The sequence below is a fragment of the Myxine glutinosa genome, chromosome 3 (assembly GCF_964187855.1).
Source record: "Myxine glutinosa chromosome 3, kmMyxGlut1.1, whole genome shotgun sequence".
Lineage (NCBI taxonomy): Eukaryota > Metazoa > Chordata > Myxini > Myxiniformes > Myxinidae > Myxine > Myxine glutinosa.
In genome coordinates, this window is record NC_136263.1 from 48053273 (window position 1) to 48078432 (window position 25160).

General features: G+C 45.1%; 1 protein-coding gene across 3 annotated transcripts in view; it reads left to right on the top strand.

Moving 5' to 3' along the window:
* Positions 1-8731: 8731 nt before the first annotated feature.
* The window catches only part of LOC137423606 (F-box only protein 40), a 120109-nt gene continuing 103680 nt past the window's right edge, over positions 8732-25160 (top strand). For 2 of the 3 annotated variants that reach the window (XM_078774015.1, XM_078774017.1), the window contains exons 1-4: positions 8772-8910; positions 16858-16914; positions 17235-17489; positions 20607-21473. In XM_078774015.1, the coding sequence (XP_078630141.1) occupies positions 16912-16914; positions 17235-17489; positions 20607-21473 (1125 nt within the window). In that variant the 5' untranslated portion in view covers positions 8772-8910; positions 16858-16911. Of the gene's footprint in view, positions 8911-16857; positions 16915-17234; positions 17490-20606; positions 21474-25160 lie in introns of all 3 variants that reach the window. The other variant, XM_078774016.1, reaches the window with a different exon arrangement.

A 25160-nucleotide genomic window follows, 5' to 3' on the forward strand; every position in this document is an offset into this window, starting at 1 on the left:
CTTATTTCGTTAACATTTTCCATCATTTACACGTTCATACAGCGGAACAGGTTGACAGTTTGGAGAAAGACATTGCCAATAGCCATGCAGTTTGCAAGTTTGCCTCCACATGTATTTAAAAGTTGTGCTTCGTTGGTACACATTGCCAGGCTTTTTCATTAGGGCTTGTACCAGATGCTGTATTCATAATGACATCACTTTCATGGATTGTTACCTCTGCCACCGAAAGTGGATGGAGGTTACGTTTTCTTCCCTATCTGTTTGTTTGTTTGTGAACAAAATATCTCAAAAAGTTGTAGACTGTTTCGGACGAAATTTGGCGGAGAGGTAGTGTATGTGACAAGGACGAAATTATTAGATTTTGGTAAAGATCCGGATTCGGATCCGGCTACTAGAATTTTAAGTGATTCTTCACCATTGGGAGATAGGGCCAAAAACGATACATAGCAGGATATCTCAAAAGGTTATGGACGGGTTTGGACGAAACTTGGTGGACCGGTTGGGTGTGTGACAAGGATGAATCGATTTGATTTTGGTGAAGATCTGAATATGGATTCGGATACGAGAATTATTTAATTCTCAAGTGATTCTTCACCATTGAGAGATCGGGTGAAAAGTGATATATAGCATGATATTTAAAAAAAAGTTGTGGACGATTTATGAATATTCCTGGTGGACGCATTGGTTAGGGGACAAGAACAAGCCGATTCGATTTTGGCTGAATCCAGATCCAGAATCCAGATCTGACCTATCAGTGGGATAGAAACCATAAACTGTTCAGCCTAGCGGAGGTATGCGCTCTACCGAGTGCCCTTCTAGTTTAACTCTCTTTTTTATGTGTGTGTACCGTTGATGCTGTTGCATCAGATGCCCAGCTAGCTGACGTAGGCATTCTAGGCCGGGGGGGGGGGGGGGAAGGATTGGGGGGGGAATGGTATATCCACAGAACAATACTCAGAAGTAGCCGAAACTGTGCTTAAAGTTACTGCATTTCAATTAATTCAATTGATTATAATACTTCCCCAAAGATCGTTCAAATGAAGCCAAAACTGGTGGTTATTCGTGCACAGGAAGGCAAAAGTTAGAAAAACGTTCCTCAGAAAATAATGGAAGAAAATTTCCTTTTTTTTTTTTTTTTTTTTTTGTATACAAGATCGAGGCTCGTGAAAGAGCGAATTGTTAGATTATACTGACATTAAATTCTATTAAACATTATACTGACACAGATGGACAAGACAAATCTGGTGCACAAAGACAGACAAATAGGGAAGGTAAGACGTGAACTTATAGTACAAAAAAAATACTATACCCGCTAAGATGCCAAAATACCAGATTCAAACAGACAATGTGGATATCAGGCGAGGACTTGAGGCAGGCACCAGCTGGTTGTCGCTGCAGGATGATGAGTGTAGGCTGGCATGACACAGGGTGCTCAGGGAGAGATGGCAATGAGGAGGCTATGAGACGAGGGGATGGTAATGAGGAGTGATGGCTCCATTACTCTCCAAAACAGTCCTTTCGTGGCGAGTAATGAAACGGAGAGATTGGTGGTGTCTCCACCGAAACCAAATGTGTTTTGCACCGCACATATATGGACATGGCCTTCATCACCTGCAGGACCACTTTCATGCATGGAAAGTCCCCCTCATTGGCCTCCCGCTAGTGTCGGCGGCACCATTTTCGCTGGTTTGGCCGGCAGATAGTGGGCGATGGCAGCCCCTCATAAGTGTTCCGCTCCTCCCAGGGCTCCACAGCTTACTATGCTGCCCTGGCTCACTGTCTGCCAGCCAAACAGTTCTTGATGGTGCCTTTTCAAAGTGCATAGCACTTTCCCGTGCTCTGGTACCGTCCACGTTGTCCACCTAGCCGTGTCTACAGGAGGTTTTACACAATACAACCTCACTCGATTTTGCTTTATCACTTATACAATCACTGCCCCTTCAGTGCACATATTATGTATTATGTATGACTTACCTCTGCCAAATCCCTTATACCAGAGTAATTCCAACCTACTTGAACACACAACCCATACCAGTCTTACCACAATCTACAGTGCATTCAGAAAGTATTCAGACCCCTTCACTTTTTTCACATTTTGTTATGTTGCAGCCTTATGCTGAAATCGTTTAAATTCATTTTTTCCCTCATCGATCTACACTCAATACCCCATAATGACAAAGAGAAAACAGGATTTTAGAAAGTTTTGCAGATTTATTAAAAAGAAAAAACGGAAATATCACATTTACATAAGTATTCATACCCTTTGCTATGACACTTGAAATTTAGCTCAGGTGCCTCCCATTTCTCTTGATCATCTTTGAGATGTTTCTACACCTTGATTGGAGTCCACCTGTGGTAAATTCAATTGATTGGACATGATTAGGAAAGTCACACACCTGTCTATATAAGGTCTCACAGCTGACAATGCATATCAGAGCAAAAACCAAGCCATGAGGTCGAAGGAACTGCCTGCAGAGCTCAGAGACAGGATTGTGTCGAGGCACAGATCTGGGGAAGCCTACAAAAAAATCTCTGCTGCATTGAAGGTTCTCAAGAGCACATTGGCCTCCATAATTCTTAAATGGAAGAAGTTTGGAACAACCAGGACTCTTCCTAGAGCTGGCTGCCCGGCCAAACTGAGCAATTGGGGGAGAAGGGCCTTGGTAAGAGAGGTGACCAAGAACCCGATGGTCACTCTGGCTGAGCTCCAGAGATCCTCTGTGGAGATGGGAGAAATTTCCAGAAGGACAACCATCACTGCAACACTCCACCGATCTGGGCTTTATGGCAGAGTGGCCAGACAGAAGCCAAACAGTTCAATATTGGTTTCATCAGACCACGGAATCTTGTTTCTCACAGTCAGAGTCCTTTCGGTGCTTTTTTGCAAACTCCAAGTGGGCTTTCATGTGTCTTTCGCTGAGGAGAGGCTTCCGTCTGGCCACTCTGCCATAAATCTGAGATCAGTGGAGTGTTGCAGTGATGGACGTCCTTCTGGAAGTTTTTCCCATCTCCACACAGGATCTCTGGAGCTCAGCCAGAGTGACCATCGGGTTCTTGGTCACCTCTCTTACCAAGGCTCTTCTCCCCCGATTGCTCAGTTTGGCCGGGCGGCCAGCTCTTGGAAGAGTCCTGGTTGTTCCAAACTTCTTTCATTTAAGAATTATGGAGGCCAGTGTGCTCTTGGGAACCCTCAATGCAGCAGAAATTTTTTGTCGGTTTCCCCAGATCTGTGCCTCAACAGAATCCTGTCTCTGAGCTCTGCAGGCAGTTCCTTCGACTTCATGGCTTGGTTTTTGCTCTGATATGCATTGTCAGCTGGAAGACCTTATGTAGACAGGTGTGTGCCTTTCCAAATCATGTCCAAGCAATTGAATTTACCACAAGTGGACTCCAATCAAGGTGTAGAAACATCTCAAAGATGATCAAGAGAAATGGGAGGCACCTGAGCTAAATTTAAAGTATCATAGCAAAGGGTATGAATACTTATGTAAATGTGATATTTCAAATTTTTCTTTTTTAATAAATTTGCAAAACTTTCTAAAATCCTGTTTTCTCTTTGTCATTATGGGGTATTTAGTGTCGATTGATGAGGGAAAAAATGAATTTAAACGATTTCAGCATAAGGCTGCAACATAACAAAATGTGAAAAAGTGAAGGGGTCTGAATACTTTCTGAATGCACTGTATATATGATCCCCTCTTCCCCCCCTTCCACATAATAATGCGGTATTCGCTATACATTGAGACAGTTTATGCCATAAGATCTCCAGATAATATGGAATGCTTGTTACAAGGCCCTTAATATAAATGCCTCCTGTCCCAGGAGCTCCCTCCCTCTTTACTGGTGTACCCCATTAGTTGGTAAATGTTAAAAATCCCACGATGTCCTTGGTAGAGTAGGTCAGCTGTTGCTGGCACCCTGGTCAAATTTCAAATTACTGCTCTAACCTAAGGGCACTGCATCAGCAGCACTCCCACACCCCTGCAAGAACTGATGCTAACCCACACCTACCTGCTGCATCCGAATGACGAAGGTACCCAAACCTTACACATAGCCACTTAAGTTGTATCGTTTAATACTAAAAATTTGACAACCTACCTTCTTATTTTCTGGATATTAAATAACTGAAACATCTGATCATCCAATCTAAGTTTGGTGTTTGTTTCAATGAATGTTGAAAACATTCCATAGCTTCACTATGACATACCAGTCAAGATGGTGACCTTACAAAAGTGTTGTTAAACTGGCTTGTTCGGTTTCTTGAAACATTCGATGTATCACTTGAGGTATTTTTGTTGAATTACAACTCCTTGGAGTCTTAGGGTTTTGCGTGCAAAATTGGCCCCAGACTTCATTACATCAAGGCATGTTTAGCGCAATGAATTGTCGGATATGTAATGTCGCCATTTTATTTCAATATGGCCGATGAAAGACTTGCTTTAAAGGAGACAGAGATCAATGCTGCTATCTTGCTGACAACCAGACAGATGATCTGCAACGATTCTTGGAAACCAAAACTTCAGGAAAAATCATTAAAATTGGGGGTGATCATGAAGTAATATATGATTATTAAAAATTGGGGGTGAGCACTGAAACTTTTAAATTAACGGAGGGTGAGTGCCACGTTTTGATGGAATACTGCTCCCCTCTTTGGGCTGGTGCCCCTGCCTCACGTTTTGCCCAGCTTGATGCCATGGAGACCAAGGCCTTCACAATCATTGGAATCTCCCACGACGAAGCTGAGTCTATGGGTCTGTCACTTCGTCATGATGGACAGGTCGTTGTCCTCTGTCTTCTATCGCTTCCTTTGTGGTCTTGCATTCTGTAATCTTTCTGGGCTTTGTTCTCCCTCAAGTTTCTGCAGTCCCCTTTAGTGAAAAGCCAGAATCATTGTTCATCTACACTAATTCCTCTTTTTCCCCACCTGCGGAACCAACTTCCACATTCCTTTCAATCTCATTCTTCCCTCCAGGTCTTCAAGACAGCTATTAACCACCATCTCAGATCATCCCCCATCAAAAACCATCATCTTTTCTACCTCCGTTAACCTCCCACCGCAAGCCTACCTCTTAAGTTTTTCCTTCCTGAGAGTTTGCGTCTGTGTTCATCTAGACCACCCCCGTGTATCCTTGCCTACCCCTCATTCTTCCCTACATCCCTTTTTTGTCCAGGTCTCCCTCTAATATAATTTGTCCCTCATCCCTGCTGTTGGTGTCTCCTCCAGTCTATCTTTCTACTGTTCCTTTTGTTCCGATACATCCTAAGCCGTTCTCTGTTCTAACTTCTAGCTCCTCCATGAGCCTCGACTTTGTAGGCCTACACAAAAAAACCAGGAAGGCTTAAAACAATAGAATGATAAACAAGCATTCTGAGTATTGCGCTGCAATACATGTCCCCTACCAAAGTTCAAAGTGCCATAACTTTGTCAAAAATGATCGAATATGCAAATTTATGCACGGTTGATGCTGGTTTTCAAACTTGATATGAGGTATGCTGAGACACATGTGTGCCATGCCTCGCCTCGTTGATAAGCCCGCAAGGTCGCTCCGTGGAGCAGCCTGCACGTATTGCACTGTGTGAATTATATAATTACCAACTCATGGTCTGAGGTACCAGCGATTCAAGAGATATCCATTTTTTATTTTTTTTCGTTTAATTAATGATATCTGCCAAACCACGTGACCTATCGCAAATTCCAAAAGAAAATTTTAGTAGACTGACATGCTGAACAGATCTGTGAAGTTTCCCCTCGATTGGATCAAAAATGAGGGAGGAGCTCGATTTTAAAGGTTCATGCTTAAAAACGTCATAACTCTGAAACCATGTGATGCATGACGTCATACTCGCTGACTTTTTTGTTCGTCATGGGTATGCGATTCTGCCTGCAAAGTTTGACCTCGATCAGTTCAGCCGTTGCAGAGAAAAAGGGGTTTTCATGTTTTCACGAAAAACAATATGGCGGCCGAACCAACTGACCTGTGATGTCATAATTACCATTAAAATATTCTACAGACCGAGTCCCTCATATGGTGAAAATTTGATCTCAATCGGTCCTATTATTGCAGAGAAATTGGTTTTTAAAGGAAATTAAAACTTAAAATGGCACTGAGTTAAGGATCATCAGAATTCCCAAAGTTCAAAGTGCCATAACTTTGTTAAAAATGATCGAAACGTCGTGAAGTTCGAACTTGATCTGTAACTTATCATGAGGAAACCATGTGCCAAGTTTGAAATCATTAGCATTAAGCGTTTAGAAAAGAAAAGTCCGGAAAACTGTTCTTTGCGTGACGGACGGACGGACTGACAGACGGAGGGACCCGTCCGGCGTGCAAACCTATAGTCCCCTCCGGTGTACACCTGTAGGGGACTAATAATACTGATAGGTTGATGGAAATTATGTTAATAAGGTTTAAAACAGATAGGAATAATGAATGAAGCAAACCTAATCTGGACTATTAGTACAGTATTATTAATTTGCAATTGGTCACTGGTTTTGACACCAATACAATTTTTATTTCGGGCCCGAGGCATCAAAAGGCTACATATATCGAAGAAACAGTTTCAAATAACATCTCGCCGCCATTAGAGCATTTAAATTGCATCAGATGCGGCAATAAATGTGAATTGTTGCTCCCAGCTTGCCAACTCGATGACAGCACGGAGGTATATAATATGGAGAGCCAATTGGCCACCTCGCAGCATTAGCCGCCGTGAAGCCACCGGAAATAGTCTGGCGGCCATATTGGGAAGCCGATCGTTTTGTAAACAAAGCCTGTCAAAGCAAAGGCGTGGCGTACTGATGATGCAGCTGGAGCGAATTTTAGGACCGCCGACTATTTAATTAATATAGAATACTAATATTTGAACTGATATTCTGGCTCAGAATCCCGTTCTTTAAGGAAATGGTGTTCATTAAGTTTGAAGTTGATTCTAGACGCATTTTTCCTGGGGAATCCAATGGTTTAGAGCTTGTTTGAAAAAAAAGTGCCCAAAATTACCGCTCGGTGTTCTTTATCGTTCTTCTCATGACCCAATCACCCACTAGTAGGAATAAGAATCCTGACATGTTACACCCCTGTTTAACTCCCGTCTTCACCTTGAACCATTCTGTTGTTTCACCTTGGTCGACGACCGCACATTGAAAGTCTTGGTAAAGGGCTTTTACAAGGTTCACTAATTTTCCAGGTATGCTGTATTTCTTCATTATGACCCAGACTTTCTCTGGGCAAGGAGTCGAAAGCTTTCTAGAAATCTATAAAATTGAGGTACATCGTCGTTTGCCATTCTTTGGCTTGTTCAATAATATTCCTCAATATAAAGATCTGATGTGTTGTCATGTTATATGATGTTACTTAATTCAGTCATTATATTGTAACTAAGATGTGTATGTTTCTATTACCGAGATGTTAGAAACCACGCAGATATAATAATAACCAGAGTTTATTCTACACTGACATGGGTCAGCAACACATCAACAGTGAGTCAGTCACATAAATGACATGAAACGCTGTCATGTAGTTAACCCACAAGCCTCACTGGTGAGCAAACAGGACCAGTTTGCAATATTTTTTCCTGATGCGCTCTTCCTTTATGTCATCATCGAGTGTTCTCACAACATGATGGAAACGTACCTCTCCACTCCACTCCTCTCCACTCCTCTTCTCCTCTCACCCTTCCCACCTCACCCCTCCCACTCTCTCGTCCTCTCCACCTCACCTCACCCTCTCATCCTCTCCACCTCTCACCCTCTCCATCTCACCTCCTCATCCTCTCCACCTCACCTCACCCTCTCAGCCTCTCCACCTCACCCCATCCTCTCTTCCTCTCCACCTCACGCCACCTCTCACCCTCTCCATCTCACCTCCTCATCCTCTCCACCTCACCTCACCCTCTCCACCTCACCCCATCCTCTCATCATCTATACCTCACCCAACCATCTCATCCTCTCCACCTCACCCCACTCACCCTCTCTACCTCTCCACCTCACCTCACCTTCTCTTCCTCTCCACTTTACATCACCTTCTCCACCTCTCCACCTCACCTCTCATAACCGTCTCCTCCTCTCATAACCGCCTCCTCTCATAACCCTCTCATAACCCACTCCTCTCATAAACCACTCCTCTCATAACCCACTCCTCTCATAACCCACTCCTCTCATAACCCACTCCTCTCATAACTCAATCATCTCATAATCCACTCCTCTCATAATCCACTCCTCATAACTCACTCCTCACATAACTCACTTCACAAATAAGACTCCTTACAGTCGGTAAGCATCCAAAATGAATCAGCTTCCCAATATGGCCGCCAAGCAACTTCCGCTAGCTTCAGCCGACAGCCGTCATTGGCTCTCCATATTATATACCTCCGTGGATGACAGACGACGCCATTTTCATTTTTGGCCCCTCAATCTCTACCATGTTTAGAATTCCGTGCGAGTCCAGGAAACTTGTTGATTTTAATTCCAAATTAGAGGAGAACCAAAACGAAGATCAAGGAATCATGGATATTTTCCCAAGTTCTATCGTTCGTTGCCAACACTGAAAAAAATATATATCGCTGTAGCTTTAAGGATAGCGAGTCGGGGCGGTGTATATATTTGATAAGGTTGTTCGCCAGTTCAATGAATGTTTTCAGACCCGGCTTTATACATCTATAGATGATTTTAATACGTACGTTAAATTAGATTTTAATACGAGTTGGATGTCGATCCCGCTTGATTGAAGTGTTTGTCGTGTTGAGGAAGAAGTGAAGAAGATTTTTTTTCTCACGCAGAATGATATATAAACGTAGAGGACAGCGTGAGGCGGAAGGTGAGATGCACGTTTGCGTTCGTGTGAGTATAAGAAGTGAGTGGTTACGTTTGGAGCTCGTGGGGACCAATCACCAATGAGACCCGTTCGGTCCCGAGTGAGTATTCCTGTGATCGCCCTTCGGCCCGGTCGCCCCTCGCAACGGAAGTTATCTGTAGCGTAGGTTTGGTTTCGGTTAACTTGGTACGGTTAACTTGGTACGGTGCAACGCGCTGTATAACTTGGTAATGCTCCTCAAGCGAGATCAATCGGATATGGATTCTAAACAAGAATGTATCAATTGAATGCAGGTTTATTAGCAACAACGATGAACAATCAATCTGCAAGACAAAGAAAGCGATGGTAGATATTAGAATAAGATAATAGATACAGAATATGCAAATAACAATGCGCAGTATTACACAAGATGAGAACGCAATAGAGAACAGCACCATACAAGAGTTGTCTATCTCCCTTTCCCAAAAACGTTCAATTGTGACACAGAATAGAACGAAACTGGAGACCGAGAAAAAGGATCACATGAGTTTATAATTGATATTCTTCTGAATTGAATCGGGCTGGTGGTTTGATAATCCGCTTCGGGCGGCCCGTCACCACCCGATCAATCGTCGGAGTCCTCTGAGGGCAGTTCGTAATTTCCTGGTCCATTGTGGGAGTCTCCGGTGGGTGGTTCACTATCGCCCTGTCCGACGCCGGAGTCCCCTCCAGCTGGTCCATCATCACCCGAACCGTCAAGGGGGCAGAAATAGGCAGTGACCGTGGAGGTGTGGCGGTGGTCTGCACATGTGGTTGGTTAGCGACTCTCGCAGGTGGTGTCATCGCGGTGGTGGAGCGGAGTGTCTGTGATGGTAAGCCCGGCGCAATGACATGTTGGGGTTCACCCTTCTGGGGAGTGGTAACAGGATTGAGACAGACTCTTGGAGCGGCGATGGGTTGGGTACCAGACATTAAGTATTTCGGAACGATTGGCATAACACTTGGCATAACGGTTGGCAGCATGCCACTTTTGCCAGTCGTAGTGGGAGTTGTCATGCTGAAAGGCGTAAAACGTCGCAGGAACTTACGATTCCGGAGAGTGATTCTTCCGGAGCCATCCACCTTGACAACGTATTGATCGAATTGTTTTACCTCAATCACGGTTCCGGTCCGGTCCCATTTTCGTGGTTCCAGGCCGGTCTGGTTCTGGATCCGGACATGGTCCCCGACGGCCAGTGGAGGTAGTTTTGTCGTGTGTTCAGAGAGTCTTTCGATCTCCCTGGCATGCCGAATGCGCAAAGCTTCCTCACGATTGTTGCGTGTTTCCCGCCAGGTGTCCGATGGCAAGTATCTGCCTGGGATGATGGGTATGAAGTCCTTGACTGGCCTCTTGAAGATGATCATGGCTGGAGACAACCTAGTGTCCTGATCCGGTGCATTCCGGTACTGGAGTATTGCACGTTGGAACCGATCAGTGTCTAGTTCACCATTGGAACCAGTGTTATCGGTGATCAATCTTTTCGATGTTTTGACTGCGATCTCGGCACGACAGTTGCTGTGTGGGAAGGCAGTGGATGACAACCGATGGTTAACGCCCCACCGACGCAAGAAGTCTTGGGTGTCATGTGCCGTGAATTCTGGCCCACAGTCAGATGCCAATTCGTCGGGGATACCATAAGTGGCGAAGTTCGACCGCAGACATTTCACTAGGCCTTGTGCCCCGCCAGTTGTTAGCTGAATGATTGGCCAATTAGAGTAACGATCAACGGTGACCAAATAACTCCGACCCTTGTGATGAAAGTAATCTGAACAAACGTACTGGAAAGGGTAGGCAGGTTCAGCTGAGGCTGTAGGTGGAGCGCTTGGTTGCGATGGGGCCATCCGATTGCAGTGTGAGCAGCGATTGCGCATCTCATGAATCTGGGGAGTGATTCCAGGCCAAAAGATCGAGCTGCTGGCCCGGGTGGTCATAGCCGTGACTCCTTGGTGAGCAGCATGAAGATTCTCAAGGACAAGCTTCCGTAGCTTCGGTGGGATGATAATCCTCCCCTTGTAGACCACTATGCCATCAATAGTGTAGAGGTGTTCACGGAAGGGAAAGTATTCCAAAATGGACACAGGGAAATCGTCCCGACTGGCAGGTAGACCCTGCTCAATAGAATTGAGTAACTGCAGCATCTGAGTGTCACTTGCTGTTTCGTCCCGAACATCGTCCCAAGTGACGGACCGCACAGAATCGAGTGTCTTGATGGCTGCCATAGAAATAGCCATTTCCATGCCAGTGTCGTCATCTGTGGTCCACAGCCCAGTCAAGGTGTGCTGTCTTAGTGTAGTCGATGTGGCCACATCCATAATGGAGGAAATGTCATCCACCAGTGGCAGTCGTTCCGATGGTCTGGCACCCGACGGATGTCGTGAAATCGCATCTGGTACGCAGTGTCGTTTTCCCGGGATGTGGATAATTCGGAAACGATATGCTAGGGTCCTTTCTTTCAAGTTGGCAAGCCGCGTGTTATGGATGTCCTCTAATCGTCTGTCACCAAGAAGCTTGATTAAGGGCTTGTGATCGACGGCAATAATCAGGTTCTTGCATCCCAACACAAAATACTTTACTTTTTCCAGGCTGTCCGCCACTGCTAGAGCTTCACCCTCTATCGGAGCATAGCGCGACTCCGCTGCATGGGTGAAGCGGCCTCCAGCAAGGGTGATTTTCCAGCCATCGGGGCAGCACTGTGGGGTTTCACCAGGGCATCTGCAGTGTTTTTGGAGGAGCCAGAAGCCAATCCCATCCTTCGACCAGTCAGTTGCGAGACATGTTGTCCGTTCCTTGTCAAAGATCCGGACCCCATTTGCGACTTCAGATATGATGAGTCGTTTTGATTCTTCGAATAGGGATTGTAGTGTTGCATCCCAGTAGAAGGGGGTGCATGGTTTTAGGAGGTCCCGAAAAGGTCGCATCCTCTCGGTCATGCTGAAGCAGTATGTTACCTGATTGACTAGCCCAAACCAGGAGCGAATGTCAGTAATTGTTTTTGGTGTGGGGAAGTCCTGTATCGCTTGGAGATACCTTTGGCATGGTCGTACACTGTCCATGGTGATCTCGAATCCAGCGAATTCGACCGTGTCCTGACCAAAATGGAATTTCGTCGGATTTTGCGTAATCCCATTACGGCCGCACAGGTCGAGCCAGTTGCATGCCTGAAAAAAGCTCTCTTCCAATGTGTCGCTCCACATGATGGTATCATCAATACATTTGGACTTGTTTTTGAAGTCCGATACAATTTCGTCAAATCGTCTGGAGTATCCATCACCTGAAGCGATGTAACCTTGGGGAGTGGTGCAGTAACGGTATCGGCCCCATGGTGTGATGAACGTTGTCAGATGGCGGTCACATTCTCTGATTGGAACGCTGTGATAGCCATTCCAGGCGTCTGTTACCGTCTTTTTGGTGTTATGTGGCACCGCCATTGCTTGATGGAAGGGTGACTGGGTGTGGTGGGTCTCACGTGTGCAGTGCGCATTCAGTGGTTGCAGATCAACTGTCCTCCGTGGGGTCCCATCCTTCTTTGGACAGACGACCATTCTGCTGCACCATGTCACTGGTTCACCAATTGGCACCGGTTCCAGGACCCCTAACCTGATGTCGCGATCGATACCAGCCTTGACTTCTGCCTGCCAGTGTAAGGGGACAGGCACTGGGGTGTGCACCGCTTTTGGTGTTGCCTCGGGGTCAACCATCAGTGTGAGAGGCGGACCTTCCATGTGGGGTAGTGGCTGGTGTTCGCAGACATTGAATGTGCTGCTTTTGTAGTACTCCAGTAGCCATTTCTCCAGCCTCTCTCGGTTCTCGTCAGTGGCCGGAAATGGGATAGATGTAGGCAGTGTAGGGGGAAGCGATCTTTCCGGGCAGTTACAATTTGCATCGATAACTGCTGCCACTGCAGCACCAACTGTGTTGGATTCGCCAATGGTTGGGAAGCTACTAGACACGAGGCCTAGATCGACGCATGCTTCACGACTGAGATACATGTTCCGTGTGTCAGGTGAGATGTAGCAGATTTGTCGGGTTTCAATAATGTCGCCATTGGCTGTGCGACCAGACAGGTTTAGGAGCATGGCGCCGATAATCCGGACCCTTCCACTGTTAACAGCATTCATCTTCAGGTTGACAGGTAACAGGTCTTCATTACGCAGCCCGAGTTTGTGGAAAATATTAAGTCCTGTGAGGCAGCTTTGACAGCCAGTGTCGGCCATGGCCTGGAGCCTGGCCGATTTTGGTCGGGATGACAGTGGCTGGCCGAAATGGTCATAAGATTCCTTATCGATCCGTGCTATGAGTTTTATGTACGGCTGTGGTTGAGACTTCTTCTTGGTCCAGCCAGAGAGGTGGTCAAATATATGGTGGTCGAGGTGTAGTGGAGTTGACAAGGTGGCCATGGCCCTTTTAATTTGCGGCTTCCAAATGGCCGTTTCTCGTTCCGTGACAGAGCAGAGGAGATCGTGGACCTGGCTGCTTTCTTCCACATCATGAGCATCCATTGATTTGTCCGTAGGTTTGTTGTCCGCCTTTTTCGTGCCTCCCCGGCAGACATGTGCAAAATGGCCGCGAGTGGCGCATTTACTGCATGTTTTCCCGTAGGCATTGCAGAATTGACGCCTTTGGTCGATGTTCGGCTGTTTGCCATGACCAGTTTTGCCGCAATAACTACAAATGGCCGCCTGCTTGTCGGTAGTGATCAGGGCTCTTTTGTTCTTCCAGTTTTTGTATTGGCTTGCGCCATGAGCGCCTTCACTATCGAGCAAGGCATTCTGGGAACGTTTCCCTGCTTCCTTGGCCTCGACGAAAATGAGAACTTCCTCCAAGCTCATGTTCTGATTTTGATCGCCGAGAATGTCCTGTTGTATATCTTGATCGGCGAGTCCCCGACATAGGACATCGCGAACCATGTCCTTGGTGTAGTTGACATCAGTAGGGGGATTGCATGAGCATACAACAGAAAACTTGCAGATCTCAGCTTGACCAGCCAGACGGGCTGCGTAGGTACGAATTGGTTCTTCTCGGTCCTGTCGCATGTTGTGGAGGTTTACGCGGGACACCATGGTATTCTCCTCTCGGACAGCAAGGGACCGAATGGCTTGTAGTATAGCTGCCTCGTCCTTGATTTCAATGCGTGGGTTGCTGCGGTGGAGGTCACGTCGTAGATTATCATCACAACATTCAAGGAGTTGAACGCGAACATCATTGCCGATTATCTGGGTCGCTGCCTTGTAACCATCCCATCTTCTGGTGAAATATTGCCAATCTTCGCTGGTACCGCCGGTTTGGATACGAGGACGGCTGACTTTGTCCGGTTTGGCTGGTGCAATGGACGTGTGAGTCATGGCGTGGATGGAGAGCTGGATAGCAGCAACGGCATTGTCAGTGCTGTCAGTAACGTAGACACAGCTCGGGAAGGGGCAGACTGCAGCAGGCATCTTCAGATGAGTTGATTGTTCATAAACAAGAATGTATCAATTGAATGCAGGTTTATTAGCAACAACGATGAACAATCAATCTGCAAGACAAAGAAAGCGATGGTAGATATTAGAATAAGATAATAGATACAGAATATGCAAATAACAATGCGCAGTATTACACAAGATGAGAACGCAATAGAGAACAGCACCATACAAGAGTTGTCTAGATTCGATCACCACTGCGTCATATTTACGGTACTTTTGCTGATTCTGGAGTAGTTTTGTGTGGTGGAGCGAAAACGTTTTAATCCTTGTACAACCCTAACTTTTATCGGATACACGTGACACATGACGTCTCTTTATAAAACTGACTTCAGCATTGTATTAAAAAAAAAAAAAAAAAAATCATGAGGCTCTCCTTGGGGTCTTTTGAGTCCCTGGGGTCTCTTGCATCTTCTGAGTCTTTCCGGTAATCAGGGTCCTATGGGCTCTTTTGGGTCATTGGGGTGTTTTGAGTCCTCGTGGTATTTTGGGTCTTCGGAGTCTTTTGGGTCCTTGCGGTCCTCTGGTTCTTCATGCTATTGAACGATCTTCAGCGTATGTTGTGGTCTTGGTGGTCTTAATGGTCTTGAGGGGTTTTAAAGGTTTTTCAAAGGTCCAATGGGTCTTAGCAGTCCAAAGTGTCGAAATGTACATTCCGATAGTACATAATTAATAGACGTACGTAATTGATAGACAAAATACCACTATCTTCAAACAGTACATAATAGATATATTGAAAACTCACATGGCTGGAGAAGATAATATGGTAGTTGATTCTTCAAACAACTTCTGGCTGCCGGACCGCAAGACTAATTATATTGAAATTTTAAACGTGTTCCACTTTATGACTACTATGAATTGGTTCAAGACCTTTAATTTCGTTTTTTGTTCAATCCAATACGACCACCAAACCATGTGACGTATGAATTATTCAAGGGCAGCATGGTATATGCAAGGCATGGGGACCATATGTTTGGTTTCCGTTCAATCTGTTCAGCCATTCTGGAGGAGTGGTTTTTTTTTCTAAAGTTTTATTCTTCAAAAAAATCATAGCTGCCAAACCATGTGACCTATGACCTCATGGTCGTGGGTCCTTTTTGTTCTTCATGGGTATGCGATCATGCATGTCATGTTTTGCCTTGATCTGTTTAGCCGTTTTGGAGAAAAGGGTTTTTAGTGGTTTTTAAGGCTTTTGCGTTAAAAATGTGGTGGCCGAATCACATGACCGATGACGTCATTATTATTATTATTTTCTCTGCCGGTTTATCCCTAGATATATAAAAAAAATAACCACCTTTAGAGGCCATTTTTCCCCGCAAAGCGGGGGTTGGCCTTTTTCGGGAACCGTGGTTGTTGTTGTTTTTTGGTCCCCTCTTTGAAGCAATGTTTTATGGCCGGATGCCCTTCCTGCCGTCAACCCTTTTTGTCGCCTTTTTACGACAAACAGGGAATTGAAAAATTCTACAGGAGGAGTTGCACCGATGGTGAAAATTTCCTGTCGATCGGACCAACAGTTGCAGAGAAAAGCATATTTATTCTGTGCGGAAAAACAATATATATATATTTTTTGTATCCAAGAACGAGGCTCGTGAAAGCTAACATTTATCACACACACACAAAAAAAAAAATCAAACAGACACATAAAACATATAAGGGGAGCGGTAGACAAAATGGGGAGAGAAGGGGACTCACACAACACAACATTTGGGAGCAGGGGCATCGGGAGATCTGTGGGAGGAAGAGGGCTTGGGGGGAGTTAGCCTCCTCTGGCGAGGGTAATAAACGGGCCCTGAATGCTTAAGGTGGCTTGTCCTCTCAGGTAGGGGACGAGGTGTGATTATGAAGAGAGAAGTCGCCGTTCAAATGTATAATTGACACCACACCGTGTAAATTGGGCATGAATTCTGTCCTGCTGGCCTCGTTCTTCATTGATGAAGTGTTCGAGTTCACGGATTACTTTCCCTACCTTTTATATTTTCCCACCTCAGTCAAAATAATAAATGATTGCAGTTCTCAGACTCCACCATCTCTCTCTGCACATCCCTTTCGCTGCACCTGGGTTGGTATGCTTTGCCTGATTTCCCAAAAAGGCAAGAAGCAGAATGTCCAATGTTCGGGGCTGTGAGCCATATTAGGTAAAAAGGAGCATGTCGCTGCGCTTGGTCGCATTTGCACAGTATTCTTGTCGTGTACTGTACAAATGCAACCTCCGTACAGCTTTTTCCATGCACGTGTGCTGGCGAGAATGGTGAACACCAAGAAAGGATACCTTTTGCGGTGTGAATGTTTACATGATGGAAGAATTCGTCATTCTTCAAAACATTCTGCACAGATTTGTTCATAAATGTTCTATTTCCCTTTGAACTTTGACCTTTTTTGTTGTTAGTTTGTTCTGAAACACCAATTCGAATCGAAGAGCTGGTTATTTTTGGAAGCGGAGGCAGCTATCTGTCACGCTGTCAGGCCGGTACCCTTGCTCGGCCTGACCCGTACTCGGGCTGTGTTCTGCAGCTCCGCTTGCTGAGCTCGAGGCCTCCAGTGCTTTCATCCATTTATTTGTTTTGTGCAGGAATGAAATGTACGGGTGCTTCGTCGAGCTGCAACTGAAGATAGGTTTGTAAACATGGTGAGAGTTGGAGGGATGTGTGGTCTGTTTGTCCAGGTCACCCACTGATCTACACGATTGTTTCGCAAGATGTACAGTCATACCGACCCTGTGTTGCGGGATTGTTATGGCTGGTAGACGCTTTTAAAAGTCAAATTCGTTTTATTTATTTATTCTGCATTGCGCTGCAGCACAACGGTCTTGCAATGTTCAATTGTGAAAACAAATTATAAAGATTAGATTGTTTACTTGTTCCAGTAGCTCCTGCTATGACGAGGGTAATTATTGAGCAGAAGACCCAAAGATTTTCATTTTTTTTTCTTCTTTTGCACATCTGGCAGATCTGCAATGATCCGAGTTATCCCATCCATAGCCACTGCTCAGGATGCATATCCAGACGATGTCGTTTCAAAGCGCAGTCGGATAACACCGCTTGTCCAATGGTGGCTTGCACACTGGGCTGTGGTGCACGATTCCACATGTGCAAGAAACCAGAACACGTGCGTCTCTGCCCCTTGGATCGTGTCCCTTGTATCAATCAAGTCTACGGTTGCCCTTTAAGCATGGCCCGGCATCGCCTTGCCCAGCATCTGCAGGTACGTCCCTCTCACACCTTTTCCCGACCACTAATCGCACAGTCGTCTCTTTGTTGCATTTTGTACTATATACAAGACCCGTCGCTTCGCTGACAAACACCAATCTTTGGATTTGAATCTTTGAAATACCAGGATTCCTGCGAGAGCCTGCTCTCCGTGCAGGGATAACCAACATCGCGTGTTGGCATTTGCAGTTTTTACACGCGTGTACAACTGTACATGTACCCATAAAATTTTTTTACATCACAAACATTCCCCGGAGTTACCTGAATCCACCGTAGTTGGTTTCATTGAAATCCGTGAATCCGTTCTCAAGTTATAACACGACAAACAGACATGGACCCCTTTTATAATATAGATTTGTGCATTTACCATTTATATTTGTCGCTGTGCATTGTTCGCCTATTTTGCTTCAGATTTTTGAAAATATTTATATTGGAGCCGGGTGATTAAACTAAATATTCGTTATGTCGAGCTTCAGTGGGGGTTTTTTTTTTTGTTTTTTTTGTTTTTTGGTATACAGAATCGAGGCTCGTGAAAGAGCTAACATTTATCACAAAAAAAAGAAAATCGAACAGACAAACAAAATATATAAAAAGAGGGAGCGGTAGACAAGATGGGAAGAGAAGGGGAAGCACACAAACACAACATTTGAGAGCAGGGACATCGGGAGAAATGTGGGAGGGGGAGGGCTTGAGGGGAGGTGGGAGACGTATAAAGCATATGAACACTGCAAGGGCTCTGGGGTGAATTAGCGGGGGTAGAAAAGATCAAGGTTTTGGATGGGGGAAGATAAGAGATGGTTCTTTTGAACATTTTATGATGGTCATTGGTTTAATCCTCTTTTAAATTACTAGGACGTGCCCGTACGTGGGTGCCCGTTCCTTGCCAAAAAAAAAAAAAAAATGTCTTCGCCCATGCATGCACGGGCACGCGCATGGGCCCATGGGCGTGCCCGTAAGTGCGTGATGTGACCGTACAATGAATGTATCGTCCCGACGCCGCAGCTCGGATGGCGCTGCAGTTAATCGGGCCTGTATCGGCAGAGTTATTATAAACGTGTACTACAATCGATCGTACCTTACAACAATCAACACAGATTGCAATGTCAAATAAATGAATACGCTCTCAAATGTGCCGTCCGAGGCAGCGTCTGCTCGCCACGTTCAGCATCAGTACGTCGTCACTATGACTATCCGTAAGTCCGGAAGTGACGTCCTCATTTGACTGTCCGGAAGGTCGCATATCGCAGTTACGATGAATCGCAAATTAGTTTTAATTAGTTTTAAAACATAGTTTAACGCCAACATAGTTTGCCAACGTGAAATAAATGAATACGCTCTCATGTGCCGTCCGAGGCAGAGTCTGTTCGCCACGTTCGGCACACGTGATCGCTCGCTGCTCTCTGATTGGTTTAATCGTTTTTTGGACATAGCTCGGTAACTACTTCTCCGATTAATATGAAACCTTGAAAATGCACATCCTCAGGTCCCCAGCAATATATCTGGCAAGTTTCAAGTATATCGGACCCGTGGTTGTCGAGAAACAGCGGTCACAGACACACATACACACAGAGATTACTGGAATTATAGATAGATAGTTTTTTTTTTTTTTTTTTTTTTTTTTTTTTTTAACTGGGTTGGGTGTTGGTATTGACTTCAAAAAATATTTTGTCATTACATTACAAACCAGAATGGCACTCGGTCGAGCGCATAATCCTGGCAGGCTGAACAGTTTACGTTTTATATCCCACTGACATGGCGGATCTGGATCCGGACCTGAACCAAAATCGAATCGGCTTGTTCTTGTCACCTCACCAACTCGTCCACCAAGTTTTGTCATAATTGGTGCACAACTTTTTGAAATATCGTGCTATGTATCGTTTGTGGCCCTGTCTCTCAACGGTGAAGAACCACTTAAAAATTTTTTTTTTTTTCTCATCACCCGATTTGGATCTTCACCAAAATCGAATCGATTAGTCCTTGTCACACACCCAACTTGTCCACCAAGCTTCGTCCGAAGCCGGCCACACCTTTTTGAGATGTCCTGTTCAAAGACGGGGGTGAAAACATAACCTCCATCCACCTTCGGTGGAGGAGGTAAATATGGATCTGATAGGACAGCCTAGGGCCCATGCTCTGGAAGTATGCGCACTCACCTCCAACCTGGCTAGCCTCAGTTTGGATGTCGTCCCAGATATAAACCCTCATCCTGGTTCATATGCAGAGAAATCCATGAATGTATCTGCCGTCCATCGAAAAGCTGTTAAGCCACAGGATCTCTTTTAGTGTGATTTGGTGGTGGACTTGAAATATCCTACAGTATATTTGGTGTAGAGGCAGCGAGTTGTCACTGGCACCCTGAACAATTTCAGATTCCTGTGTCGGTTCACCCCCTGTGTCTGTGAGCAGGATATCTCAAAAAGTTATGGACGGATTTGGATGAAACTTTTTGGACAGGTTGGGTGTGTGATTATGACTGATCAATTTGATCTTGCAGATCAAAATCTGGATTCGGATACTAGAATTTTTTTGATTCTTCACCATTGAGAGATGGGGCTCAAAAACGACATGTAGTATATTTCAAGACTGTTGATGGGTTATGACAAAACATGGTGGATGAGTTGGGTCTGTGATAAGAACAAGCCAATTAGATTTTAGTTCAGGTCTGAATGCAGGTCCGGTCGATCAGTGGGATCCAAAATGTAAACTGTCAGCCTGGCGGAGCTATACGCTCTACCGAGTGCCGTTCTAGTTTTAATTTTGCCATGGTGCCTCTTGTGATTTGTACACTTGTGAACATGTATCGTGAATCCTTCGTTTGTAACCAAGATTGCATCCATAGCAACTGAGACGCTCATGCTTTGACAAGCAAATTGGTCTCTTTAAATGGGTTGTAGTTATGTGGATTCAAAAACTGCTAAATTTGAAGGTGTCATGATTTCTTCTTTATATCCCAGGTGTTACTGCTTGCTGGCAACTCTAGTTTTGTTTTATTTATATATTTATTTATTTGCACACAGAGTAGATCAAATTACACTTTTTTCAGTTCTGCTTTTACACTGATGTGCTGATTTCAACCCCTCATTCCCCTCCTCCCCCTCCCCAACCCCCCCAGTCCTGCCCTGCAAGCATTGTTCATTGCAGCATGGAGTGGAACCGCTGGCCAGTGTCCTATGCAGACCATGAACGTCTTGCTGCCACTTGCAGTGGAGCAGACCCCGCGTTACATTTTGACCTGGCGCTGGCACGTCGTGATCAACGAACCTTGATGGCACGCCTCCCAACCTCACCAGTGCTCCCGGAAACGTTTGCCGTCCACCTCTGGAGCAACAAGGGAAAGGCAGATTTTGATCCTGTTGGAGATGTGCAAAGCAACAAAGTGTCAGACGAGCGCAATGCTGGAGCATTTGTAATGCCAAAAGAACCGAAAGCTTGTTCGGATGCCGTGGAACGTTTTTCCGGAGACGAGAGCAACAATGATTCTCTGCGCACAAGCACTGTAAGGAAAGGCAGTGCGGTGGGAGAAAAAGAGGAAATCGGTCACGTGGTGGAAAATGGAGTAAGTGCTCATGGAGACTGCAACAGCGGGTTGTGTGAACTCCATCGAGCCACCTCTGAGATGACTCAGAGTCTTTCAGCAGCACTTGCCACAGTGCGCTTGAATCGGATTGGACTGGAGAATAAACGACCGGCGGCTCTCGGGCTGGCTGGACAGGACCCCGAGCTGCAGCGATTCAGCACATGGGAGCACATTTTTAGTAACGACCAAACAACCAAACCTCTCCAAAGCAAATCGCCGGAATCGCCACGGTCGGCAGATGCAGGAATGGAGGGCGTGCCACCAGATGGCGCTAATCCATTTTGTATCCACAACGATGCATCCGTGAATGGGCCAAAGCCAAAGGATATGACGAGGGAACATGGAGGCTTGCAGACTGACAAACAAACAGGACAAGGAGAAAGTGGCTTGGCACCATGGCAGGTGGGTTTTTAACGTGGCCATCAATCTTGCTTTGAAGAAGGACTTGTGCTCATTGCCTGCCTCACCTTCTCTCCCACAACAGTTAGCTTAGCTCTCTGCATTTGGTTGATAAAATTAATTGGGATTTTAAACCGATCATTCTCCATGTATGCCGTTTTGCATTTCCAAACCATGGAGTCGGTTGGCACTTTCTTCACTCCAAATGTGTCTGGCTAGCTACAGGAGCTTTGCTTTAGTCAATGATTTATTGAAACAAATGATGTAATTATAGATAGTCATTGATTAATTCTTTCACTTATTAGAGTTTTCATATGAAAGTATATATATACATGTATATATATATATATATATATATATATATATATATATATATATATATATATATATTGTGAAGTGTTCCTCCCCGACCTCCTGGTCTCGGTATACCTCCGAACCCCGAGAGGAGCCACGGCAGAAAAATATGTTATTCTATATTAGAAATCAACAGTGAAACCACACCAATGATTTTAAACGAACAAATGTTGTATTAAAAATCACACACAAATAACAGTACAACAATAATAGGAATCATGAATGAATGAAAATGAATGAATGATCGTTTTAAGGCCATTTTCCCCGCTAGAGCGGGGGTTAGAGTACAATCAATATCTCCTCTGATGGTACCATCAGCTAACATGCATAAGGTAACTCACTGTGCTCCAAGTGAGTGGAAAATAACCTTCCCCAATGTCTCTATAACTCAAAGATAATCCCCTCCTGCGAGTAGGGATGAGGCGTAGGCAAGGCGTGGACCGTCACGTGGTCCAAACCAACCGCAAACTGGCGGTGAAAAGGGAAATAACCGCAAACTGACGATGAAAAGGGAAATCCCACAGGCGCGAACCAGACGTGTACATTCACAGTTCAATCAGCGAACCGCAGCGTAATCTTCAAACGCCGCTTTTGTGCGCACACATCCCCGGCAGACGACCGGATGTTGAGAAAAGCTGATGCGTAGCAGCACCTTTTTCGGGGAACGAAGCGCGCGGTTCAAAATGGCCGACGGCTCTTGAGTCGAAGCGCCCAGGCGAGGATTCTCCGGAACCTCAACGCCTATACCTGACTACGCAGGTTTCTCAATCCTCCAGCGATAACCTATCGCAGGAAAGTCCTTTCAAGGAGACTCAAAGGTTACTCGCGGCTTTCGTTCGATCACGCTCGCTGCGGAGCTTCAAGACACGCACACGCGTCTTCTTCCACTTTTCTCCTCACGCCTTCCGGTTCTCGATCCGGCTTCCTGTCTCTATTTTTACCATAAATGCTTTCAACCTTTTAACCACAATAACCATTTCCCTTAAACAACAATAACCATAATACCTAGAACCAGAAATGTCAAGTGGATGAAAACCACAACCACGGAAGTGCCTAATCCGTAACAATATATATATATATATATATACACACGCACACGACCGGTCAAAGGTTTTAGAACACCTCAATTTTTCCAGTTTTATTGAAATTTACGCAGTTTAATGTCCAGTGAATAACCTGAAATGGCACAAAGGTAAGCAGTAAACTGCTCGAGGTTAAAAAACAAAAAAAGTATGTTAGCAAAAACGGGGAAATAATGTAAATTTCAGTTATATTGCAAAAAAAAAAAAAGGCCTTCAGGGAACAAGCAATGGGTTAACAACTTACAGCTGTTCTGCAACATTGTAAGCAAATTAAGCCTTGAAAGTTGATGCAAACAATTCCTCTAGGTGTCCCAACCTCTGCTGATTACTTGATTACAAACCCCCTGTTTGTATAGAAGCAGTATTGGAACAGACTGTTATTATAGTCAAGGCAAAATAAGGTTTCACTTGGAACAAATTGCAACAGAATTTTCTTTGCCACAATGCATTTCTACAAGGTCCCCAGAACAACATACTAAAAGTCCCAAGCAATCCCAACATGGGAAATATGTCTAATTTGCATAATCCAATATGGCCGCCAATCTGCAATATTTCTCTCATATAACGAATGATGCTCTGTCTATTGGTGACAGACACACGAGTTTCATTACAAAATCACCATACTATGCTTGTATAAAGATGTTCAGCTCGTGAAAATTGCTGTAGGTATACAAAATGCTGGAACATCCAACTCAAATGATTAAACAGTTTTGTCATCCTCCTCTGTGAAATCTGGCAGTTCTGCATTGGTACAACTTGTACCATGACAGTCATGTTCCAAATCCTGTTCTTTCTTGAAGTTTGCTTTGGTTCTGGTATCAGGAACAAGTCATGTGCATCCATTTCAGCATGGTGATTAAGAAGGATGAGTAAGTCCGTGTCATCTCCCACCAGGACGGTCTGTTGTTCGTGCAGAGGCGACAGCTGTTTGAACAATTAACAAATCGGCATCTTGCTTCGCATGAAATGTATTGCACCCAGCTGTCTCCAGTTTGTCATTCAGATAAGAAATGAAGTGCTGTTTGTTCCTCGCATTGTTCAAGAAATCCTCTTTTCTGGATTGAATCACCATTTCACCCGCGAAGTGAACTGTCACACCAGTACAGACTCCTGTTCTTCTCATGTGTGTGGCATCTTTCGTTGATGGGTCATCATTGTAGCCATCAAAGACAAGTAGTATCAGCATATTTCTGTACAACATAGTTGGTGTATAGATCACACACATAATAATCAAAGGTAGAACCTCTTGGCCAGGGTAGTCTGTGGAGTACAGCACCACCATCAAGGATGTACTGGACATTTTCAGTAGGTTCTCGTTGTTTCTCTGGGATGACTTTCCAGATAGAATCAGCAAGAGTTGCCTTATTGACCTGCAGTGGAAGGGAGGAAGATTCGAACAATGCAGGAGGGTGACGACAGTTTTTTTTTGGTTTTTTTTTGTATACTGAATCGAGGCTCGTGAAAGAGCTAACATTTACTTCACAAACAAATCGACCAGACAAACAAAATATATAAAAAGAGGGAGCGGAAGACAAGATGGTGAGAGAAGGGGAAGCACACAAACACAACATTTGAGAGCAGGGAGATGTGTGGAAGGGAGAGGGCTGGGGGGGGGGGGGGGGGGTGGGGGTGGGGAGGGAGAAGTATAAAAAACAAGGACACCAAGGACTTCCAGGACAGAAGTTGGTATTTCAAAAAAGTGGAATTGGGGTGAAATTAGCGGGGGTAGAAAAGATCAAGGTTTTAGATGGGGGAAGATAAGAGATGGTGGTGAACAGCTGTTTTAAAGACCTGGAGGGTGGAGTGGGATTGAAGAGAGTGGGAGTTTGTTCCAGAGGTGGGAGAAAAGAGGAGTGAAGGTGAGCAGAGAGTCTTGATTTTGGCAGTTTAACCATAAGAGGGTTGCAGGCAGGTCTTGTGCGACGTGTAGGAATATTTGCGGGACAGAGCCCAGAGAGCTGGGGGGGCAAGGCCAGAGAGGAGTCGGTAGAAGACGGAAAGACCACCAACCTGCCTGCGGTGAGTGAGTGAGAGGCCCTTGGAGTTAGCTTCATCACGGGAGATTCCAATGATTCTGAATGCTTTGGTTTCAAGAGCATGAAGACGAGCTAGGTGTGAGGCAGGAGCACCAGCCCAGAGGGGAGAGCAGTATTCCATTGAGCTGCGGATGAAAGCCTTGTATGTGGTGAGGAGCTCAGGTGTGCCAAGGAAGGACTTTGCACGACGGAGGATGCCCAGTCGGCGACTGGCTTTG